This window comes from Coptis chinensis, chromosome 4 (assembly GCF_015680905.1).
Source record: "Coptis chinensis isolate HL-2020 chromosome 4, ASM1568090v1, whole genome shotgun sequence".
In the NCBI taxonomy this organism is placed as follows: domain Eukaryota; kingdom Viridiplantae; phylum Streptophyta; class Magnoliopsida; order Ranunculales; family Ranunculaceae; genus Coptis; species Coptis chinensis.
Window position 1 is genome coordinate 106,391,642 of NC_141459.1, and position 9,894 is coordinate 106,401,535.

At 35.8% G+C, this 9,894-nt stretch overlaps 1 protein-coding gene and 1 pseudogene across 2 annotated transcripts; both read left to right on the forward strand.

The window, feature by feature from the left end:
* Positions 1-233: 233 nt before the first annotated feature.
* LOC147506692 (uncharacterized) lies at positions 234-2,467 on the forward strand. The gene is made up of 6 exons (XM_086558742.1): positions 234-340; positions 465-599; positions 705-818; positions 924-1,029; positions 1,105-1,168; positions 1,271-2,467. The coding sequence occupies exons 1-6, from the start codon at positions 328-330 to the stop codon at positions 2,366-2,368; spliced, it is 1,530 nt and encodes a 509-aa protein (XP_086414868.1). The 5' UTR covers positions 234-327; the 3' UTR covers positions 2,369-2,467.
* On the forward strand, positions 2,452-5,188 carry LOC147506693 (large ribosomal subunit protein uL13w-like; annotated as a pseudogene). Its single transcript, XR_015221162.1, has 4 exons — positions 2,452-2,621; positions 2,705-2,811; positions 2,900-2,987; positions 4,731-5,188. The product of XR_015221162.1 is annotated as a large ribosomal subunit protein uL13w-like (transcript).
* The last annotated feature ends 4,706 nt before the right edge of the window (positions 5,189-9,894 follow it).

Consider the following 9,894-nt stretch of genomic DNA (forward strand, 5'->3'; position numbering starts at 1 on the left):
TCTTCAGGTAAACGTTTTTTTTTCTTTCTCCTATCTCATAATCTCAATAAACCTGATTTTTTTTTTTTTTTTTTTTTTGCTTTTGCCCTAATTTTTACTTCATTTGATCATTAATGCGTAACAAGCAAAAAACAAATGCCCAAAATGCAAGTTATAATGATTGGCTGTTAGATACTGGCCAGTCTTCAATAGAACAGACTAATTTTTGTAAGCCGGTATTTGTTTGTAGATGCAAAGAGATTGAAAAGAGTAAGATTTGAGGAACCAGAAACACTTGCCACATTGTGTTCCAAACCTGATACTTGTTTAAGAAGTGCGCCAGGAATCATGGACCCAAATTGTAAGCTACCTATTTAAACTGATTTTATTATAAAGCTTACATAAATTTTTTACTTTTTCTTCTTGAGAATCTTCCATGTAAACAAGTCGATTTGAGGTCCCGATATGAAAAAACCAATATGCAGGTAAAGAACCAAAGACTTCTGAATACAAATTCTTTAAGAAATTTCGTGAAGAGGCTGGACGCAGTTTCCGTTCTTATCAAGTTAATAAAAAGGAGTACCAATTGGAGAAATCTGAAGTGTATAACCACACTAAAGGTACTTTCTTGATAGAGATTTCCTTGGTTATGTATAATTGGGCTAGTATTCCAATGCAGCTTAACCCGACACACAATGATGATCTCGATTACCCTTATTATGCAGAGCGGATCAAGATGGTGCAATCCAACCATGAATTTGGATCCCTGTCACCCATAGAAAAGGTCACACCTATCAACACCATGGTGCCCCTTTCACCAGGAGTCTCAATGAACTCAGGTAAACTATACTATCATAAGTCATTATAAAATAGTGTTGCTGTTAGAACATAGAACATATACGTATAGCCAATTGAGTCACTTTGTTCTAATATTAATACCACAGGACCTGAACGCCAACAGAAAGACATATTTTCTGTAAAGAGACAAAATTTAGTTCGTTTGGCTGCTAAGACTGCATCTCTTGACATGAACGAGATCTGCACAAAGGGGTCAGATACTTTCCTAGAAATGAACTCCTTTCTATTTGTCTGATTTCAGTTATTGATTGGATTGAAAATTTTCAGGTATGATTTGGTCTCAATTCTTCTTGAGCGTTTGGTCCCTGAAGGCAATGTGGTTGCAGAAACCGTATGATCCTTTACCTCTTAGTTATCTATGTAAACTTGTAGCAACATGTTATTATAACATTCTAAACTGATGTTATTTGAAACAAAAAACTGCTGTTCTCAGAGTGACGCAAGATTCAACATCGAGTCTCAGCTACGTGTTTCTCCTGAGCCAGACATGCACTTTGATGAGGTTCCTAAAACCCTAAGTACGAATGCTATATCTGATTTTGATGGGGAAAACTTCAGGAATAATTTGTTGGAGCTGTGGTCCAGTAAGTCCAGAGAGTGCATTCTGCAACAAGAGGTTGACGTGGATTTGGGCTCTCTATTGAGTTGGCACCCCAACAAAATCCACCTTGACTATGAAAGACGGCAACCTGAAGATGTAGGTAGTGAGGGTGCTTTAAGTGTACATCCTGAAGAGGACTCTGCTTTTGTTCTTCACCCAAATGAGGAGTTTTCATTTGATAGAGATAGGTATGCGGCATTGGACTACACGCCAATGCCATCGAGATTGCTTTGCTCAACCCGCAAAAACTTCCTGTTTAACTGTGAGTCCCCAGATACCTTGTTTGGTGTGAGTAGCAAATCAAGCTTCGAAGAGTTGGATGGTCTTTGTTGTCCAAATGAGCTCACCTCTGATAATGACAGAGGTGCAAAGTTTCTCGGTTGGGATACTAACATTATGGAGTATGATCAGAACTTCTCGAGTACTTGTGGTTGGGCACCGAATTTCAGTCCCACTTGGAGCACTCCATCAGAAAATAACTTGCAAACTCGGAACTGTATATTCAATGCAACCACCCCTCCTTTTGCCCAAAGCATCCGTCAGTATTCAGATTTTACTAGGAGGGGCACATGTTCAGGAAGCTATCTTATTGATCCTTTTGGAAGACAAGCTCCTGAAGACGAAGAATATCAAGTTCAGGAACCTGATCATTTCCCACTGGCTTTATGTCATAGCCCAAAATACCTTTGTCTGGAAGAACAATGCAGGTTAGGCAGAACTATGGAAGAGACAAGTATCTTTCGTTCACCACTTAGTAAGAACAGATTTATGAGCATGATCTTCAGTGAGAAATATACTCCTGCTTTGGGTACTCTCCTTCAATCCTCTGAACAGATTAATGAATCAAGCCAGCATGAATCACAAGAAATATCTTGCGATTACGACGGAGATGATGATAGACAGCTATGTTTAATGGATTCTCTGCTTTGAATGTACTAATTTCAGTACCGGTCTATATACAAATATTTCAAAACTTTCGATATTTAAAACCATCACCTATAAAATGAAAAAATAGTTCCAACCCAAAAACCCTACGTTGTGAAGAGATATGTTTATCAGGTGGACTCGTTCATCAGAAAATGAAATACCTACGTTTTTTAAGAAAGAGAATGAATACTAAACCATCTCATGGTCCTATTCATTTCCGTTCTCCTGCTAAGATTCTCTGGCGTACCATTCGTGGGTAATGTTTGTTTCAAATATATATATTTTTTTTGTTTTTTGTTTTTATGTTTGTCTTACATTTGTTGTTGTTGTGTTTTTTAGGATGATTCCTCATAAGACAAAGCGTGGCCGCAGAGATTGAAGGCTTATGAAGGAGTTCCTCCTCCTTATGATAAGGTTAAGAGGATGGTTATACCTGATGCTATCAAGTGAGTCTTAGTTCACGCATTTTAGTTTGTTAGGTTGGAAATGAGGTGGATTTATATGTTTAGTGATAAGTGTTGTTGTTGTTGTTAGGGTGTTGAGGCTTCAACCTGGACATAAGTACTGTTTGATGGGACAGCTTTCTAAGGAGGTTAGATGGAATCATTATGACACTATCAAGGTTTGTATTATGCCTGATTTGTTTTGTGTATAAATTGTTACTGCACCTTATCTTATCCAATTTTAAGTAATTGATTCTTGTAATAGTTTCTTATTTGGGAATAATTTTCTACATTGTAGTGGGTCAATTTCATAATATTTTTCTTGTTCTCTATGTTGTCTCAATTTATGTTTCTTTCGGAATCAAAAGAGAAACTACACCTAAATTTTAAGTAGCATATATGGATATTGAGAACCAGTTTGGCAAGCTAGAATTTCACATTTTCCCATGGATGGTTTAACGTCGCATGTACGTCAAGTCTACAGAGACCTCCTAATACCATATACTTGGTTATAGATTAAGATGTTCTACTCATCATTTTTTTTTAAAAAAAATATTTGAAATGCAAAGAATGCTTTGATAAAATGACAAATTGTAACTTTCTAGAGTGGTTATCAAGGTAGAATGTCATTGGGGTGAAAGTTTGAGAAATTTGGTTGACGTTTCCCTTGGTCTTTGCATGAATAAGGCCTCAGTATTTGTGAGGGGCTAAATTAACAAAAGTAGTATCAATTGAAATTCTGGGGACTAAATCACCCTCGTCACGTGAGAGAGGAAACCTGGGGAGGACAACTCTATGATGTACATTAGGCTTACTTTTGGTAAACAAACAATGCCTTGGGGGGAATGTACATAAATCCTCAAAAATTTGTGTTGGGCAATGTGTATACTCATATGGAGTTCTTGAGAAGAATCATCTGGTATGATCCTCTCCTTGGCTGTCGTGGGTATGGAATGGTGCTCTCTGAACTTGTCATTTAATAATCTTGTCAAATGGCTGGTTTCTAGCCATATCCGGATGATTATATATATATTGTTGTGTGTGGTGGGGTGGTGGTGGGGGTGGGGGTGGGGGACATCTTGAAGTTGCTCTCAATTTTAATACGAAGTCTTTTAATTTTTTTTTTTTGGGAACTACTTGGGACTTGGCTTTGTTACCACTGAGATGTTGATTAAAAGAACAAAGATTGTGTCAGATGCTTGCTTTATAGTGTTTTTCTTCTCCTGAAAAAATGTAGTTTCACTTTAGAGTTATGACCACCTCCGAGGCTCCGAGAACCTATGAAGAGGATTGCTTGACTTTTTCTGTTTTTCCTACGTCAAGGAAATTTCCCTTGTTCTTTGCATGAATAAGACCTCAGTATTTGTGAGGGGCTAAATTAACAAAAGTAGTATTAGTTGAAATTCTGGGGGATAAATCACCCTTGTCACATGAGAGAGGAAACCTGGGGAGGACGACTCTATGACTCTAGTGACTCCTACCTTTCTCGAACATCTTGAAGTTGCTCTCATTTTTAATGTGAAGTCTTTTAATTATTATTATTTTTTGGGAACTACTTGGGACTTGGTTAGGGAGCAAGAGGTCCCCCTCCCACCTCCCTCTCTAGTATCTGTGATTGGCTTCGTTACCACTGAGATGTCTTTTTGTCGATTAAAAAAACGAAGATTGTGTCAGATGCTTTTGCTTTATAGTGTTTTTCTTCTCTTGAAAAAATGTAGTTTCACTTCAGAGTTAAGACCACCTCCGAGAACCTATAAGGAAGATTGCTTGGCTTTTTCTGTTTTTCCTATGTATGTGCTCGTACTTGTTGTCCATAACTTTGTTGGATGTATATACATGCATTACTAAGAAAGTTCTCTCATGTCTCTAAGGATGGAAACAAGGGCCCAGATTTCGTTAACAATCTCTTCTGCTTTGTGCAGGAACTTGAGGAGAAAAGAAAGGATAGAGCTCAGGTTGCATATGAGAGGAGGAAGCCGCTCACCAAGCTGAGAGTCAAAGCTGAGAAGACAGTGGAGGAGCAACTTGGTCCACAACTTGAAATCCTTGCCCCGGTGAAATATTAGACATGCGATGAAAATCTGTTTTTGAGTTATGATTTTGGTTTTATCGAAATCTATGACTTCTTCATCTACAACTACCCAGCATGTTTGTTCTTGATACATTAAATTGCATCCACGAATACTATATTATAAACTTTTGGAAAGTTGACGTCTGAATTGAATTTGTACAAAGTTTATGATCATTTAAGTTTATTCATATATAGCTTTGTATGAGGTAAATAAACTAGTGACTACGCATGTGTAGTTGAATAGGAATTCAATTAAGATGTCGTTCGTGAATTATCATATATTGCTTAGTGGAAATTGAGATGAGAAAATCAGAGTATTTTGATATGTAGGAGTGTGGGCATTGTGTTTTTCCTCAGTTGCCAATTCTCAAATCTTAGCAAGCCCTAAAGTAGAGGGCAGCAGCATCCTTTTAAAGGTCTGGTTAAAGGAGAAATATAAAATGAGGGACTGATATTGAAGGGGTTCTACAGTTGCACAGTGCAGAGGTTTAAAATGAAGATCAGTTCAACGTTCACCTTAGGTCTTCTCAATTTCTCTTAAATTAAGGTGCCTGAAAGAGTACTCGAGAACAAGGGCATTATCAAGATTAAAAACCATATTAAGCCCCTTCCATGTAAGATAATCAAACATGGCAGAAGACAATTTCATTCCCTCCAGTCTTTCTAAAAAACCTTTGGACTTGCACCAAATAATAGCATTAATTTTGTAACTGACATCATTCTGAACAACTCTTGGGAACACGACTTTAATTGATAACATGTTTACATCTGATATAGCTAATGAGATATATAAGATTAATCTTAGTAATGACTCTGAAGAACAACTTTGGATCTGGACGGTGTAAAGCAAATGGTAAGTTTTTGATAAAATCTACTTATAGGTTATAACTCGTTTATGGAACTTTCTAAGCTCTTAGCACAAGAATTAAACAATTTCTAAGGCCAGTTCTAAATTATACTCTACCCACTAAACATTTCTTTTGTTAAGAGACATATTGGTGAAGATGATTCCTGTCCAAGATGCAGTCAGAATCCTGAATCCATTGATCATGCTCTGATTAATTGCCCTCGTCTGGCTGCTATATTGTTTAGTAGCTCTCTTTCACTCAAAATCGAACATACTTCAACCTTTAGGGACTTCCTAATTCAAATCATAGCTGAACCTCATGACAAGGACACTATCCTCCATAATTTGACCCATTATGCAAATCTTTCCTACTTCATATTGGTTCAATAGAAACCAACTAAATGTTCACAGTAAGTTAGTAACTACAAACCATACCATTCCTCAACTCTTAGGACAAGCTAAAGCATTTTTCTTACCTTCACAACCTCGACCAACTAGTAAATACTATATTCCAAGGAACATGAAGCTCGACTTGCATTTGTTAACAACAGATGGAGGTTTTAGTTATGATGAGATGTAAAAAAAAGGTGGTATTGGCTTTACCATTTGTAAATGGTCGCATGATATTATGGTCGCAGGCAGCAGGGGGTGTGTTGTCTGTGGAGCCAAGGAAGCAGAATTTTGAGCTCTTTGTTTAGAAAAAGCTTTGCAACTTGCAATTGACAAGATCGTGGTCATCTCATATTGCAAAAGTATGGTTGATGCAGTTAATGGTCATCTTGGGAGCTAGAACATCTCAAGTTGATGATCCTAAACATCAGGAAATCTTTTGTTTTTGTAGGATTGTGAAGTTTTGCCCTCGCAATGTAACTCATCATGCTCACTTTCTTGCTTAGGCTGGAAAAAGTCACATAGACTTGGGATGTAATTGTACTGTTGTACCTGTCGGTCGGTCGTCTGTTTAATCGAGTCAAGGATGGGTTGTAATTTATTGTAATATCTTGATTATTCATGGATCGGTTTTGTGTTTTTTAAAAAAAATCTTTACGTTGGACTTGAGTTAACCATAGTTTAGGATTTTCTATTAAATTAAGAATGCATGCATGGTTTATGTACTTGTCACAGTTCTAATTTCATTAGGAAATCAAAAAAATTATATTTCTGGTCTGATGCGTGAGTATAAGAAGCAGAGTTGGATTTGAGTTAAATAAACATAGTTTAAGATTTTATTTTCTATCAAGTTATGAATTACCCCAAAAAAAACACAAAAGATAGTAAATGTAGTAGTAAGATTTGGAGTTGGAGCAACCAAGTATTTATATCAAGTTCATTATGAATTTCACTGTTGAAAATCGAATTACTAAGATTGTGAGTAAAAGCATCAATATGGAATCAGCAATTTTGACCAGCTAAAAGAGTCCCATACAATAGATCCTGTTACTGGGCAAGAATATACTATACAGCTGGTGCCTAGAAGGTGATTTTCAAATCCTCGGTACTTAGCTTGGCCACTAAATTGCTAAGACTGATTCCTGGGGACGTCTCTCATCCACCACATGTTAATAAAGCTCCTATAATCTTTAATGGAGCTCTACATTGTTGGATGATTAATGATCAAGAATACGGGAGAGTGTTTCAGGTTTGGCCACATTGTTCACATTCTATTGTGATATTCAATATGGAATGGGAGGAATTTTCCACAATGCCACACCCAGGAAGGCAATGTGCCTCGAAAAGAAGACACCATTGTAGGGGACTCTTAGAAATGGAAGGGCACTTATGCTTTCCAGATAACTCCTCTTCCGAGGTGATACTAGACATATGGATATTAGAAGACTCTATAAAGCAGGATATGGGTTTAATCTCCCTCCCTCAGAAACCGGTACGTTAAAACCCCTCAATTCTTTTCTCACCACAAAATCTCCCTACATTTAATAAAATAAGAAACTACCCAAAATACCCCCACGTGAATAGACTCGTGAACTTACTGTTTTCTGACCACACTTTCTTATCGCTCCCATCTCTCTGGCTAGCTTTTTAGATCTGAAGCATCTTCTACTACAAATTCTCATAGTACACGAGTAAATTCTCTATTTTCTCGTCAACAAAAAAAATGAAAGCAACAAAAGAGAAAAATAAAACTCTACAATTTCGAAAAAAGCTGAAAATCAAACAAAAAAAAATCAAACCTTCAAGTTTTAGAAGAGATGGAGATGAAATTGAAAAGATTGCTGCTCCAAAAACTACGAACAAACCAAATCTTGTTAAAATCAGTTTAAGTTTTCATAGTTTTGCAATTTCAAGTTTAGATTTTTATGTTTGTGTATCTAGTAGTTTTACTATGCATTTTTATATTTTCGTAGTTGTTTTTACTCTACATTCTTAAATTTGTATAGTATTTTTTATTTGCTTTTTCATGTTTGTGTAATGTGTGGTGGTAATTATACTCTGCATTCTTAACTTTGCATAGTATTTATACTTTGCATTCTTAATTTTGTATAGTATTTTTACTCTGCATTCTTAAATTTGTACAGTATTTTTTATTTGCTTTTTCATGTTTGTGTAATGTGTGGTGGTAATTTTACTATGCATTCTTAACTTTGCATAGTAGTTTTTCTCAAGATTTTTAACTTTACATAGTATTTGTACTCTGCATTCTTAAATTTGTATAGTATTTGTACTTTGCATTCTTAAATTTGCATAGTAATACATTTATGCATTTTAAAGTTTTCCTAGATGATATTTGTTATTAATTGGTTTTCTCTTATAATGTAAACAAGAAGGTGTACAAGAAATTCAGAGCTTCTGTAGTAGGGGTCATGTTCAAGATTTTAAAGAAACTTTTAGAGATGACCATATTGTAAATTGAAGCTGAAAGAAATACCATTTGGAAAGTTGTTTATGGTGTTTCACGATGGTATAATCACAAAGACAATGTTAGAGAAGCACAACCACTACACATAATCAAAATCTTACAAACATAGTTAAATAAAAGGCAAAAATTCAAATTCGAAAAAAATAAGTGGGTGGAACTGACTCAAAGCTGAAGATAGTGGTATTCCAGTCGAGAACCATCATAACTCGGGAGTGTTCGCTTATGCTGTACTATTACTGTTAATATATTCATAGGTTAACTACTATGAAAATATAAACTTTCATACGTTATCTCAAATTTACAGACATGTTCAGTTTCAATAACTACTATGCAAATGAACTTTCATATGTAAAAAAAATAAATCATGTTAACCAACTATGTAAATTTAAATTTTTCACAGGGAAAAATCATGTTCATGTTTGTTCAAATTTAAAAATTTGGTACAGTGCCAATTGTTATTCATTTTTTATTTTCCTCTTGTAACACTACTGCATTCATTTTATTTTCCTCTTGGGCATTTCCACAAATACGTAGTGAGCATATTCAACTTCTCCCCCACCTTGAATATATACCACTCAAATTTGTACCTATAAAATATGGTTATCCATGAACCCATTTTATATCACAAGAAATCAATGTTATTTTTTTAGTGTAACGAAGAATCTTCGCTGCTTTATTGGAAAAGGTAGTTTGTCTCCAAACGATCTTGATTTATTGAAAAGGGTATAATAGGAAACCAAAAATTTAAGGGGATAAAAATTAGACCGCAAATTGCTTACAATTTCAAAAGCGAGGAGTTTATTTGGCAAGGCCTAAATAATAGGGAGGTTTTACTTATACGTTCGTGACTGAGGAGTTTATATATAACAGGATTTGATTGAGGGGGCTGAGGCCCATTTCTTGCTCTTCTATAAAGCAGGTTTGGGCCAAAAGGCATGTCGTTCACACTGCTCCAATAAAGAGTTTATGCAAGGTCGTCGGTGGAAGGACTAGGTTTACTCTATGGAAAGAAGCAGAGGTGGAAGCCATAAAGGCGACAATTTGTTATTGCGTGTGTATTATAAAAACTTGTTCCTTTACAATAAGGCTGGGTACATTTGTAAGAGTTGGGCCAATCAGTTACTTCAGAGCTAAAAACGTTATGCTGGAGATCAATTTATACATGCAGTCGTATATAGTTGATTTGATAAATGTTAAAACTCCAGCAAGGAAAATGTTGTATTTCTCTACAAACTACATCACTTGTAACTAGCAAGCAGAACTTTAATTCTCACCTTCTTGTTAGGTTAGTTT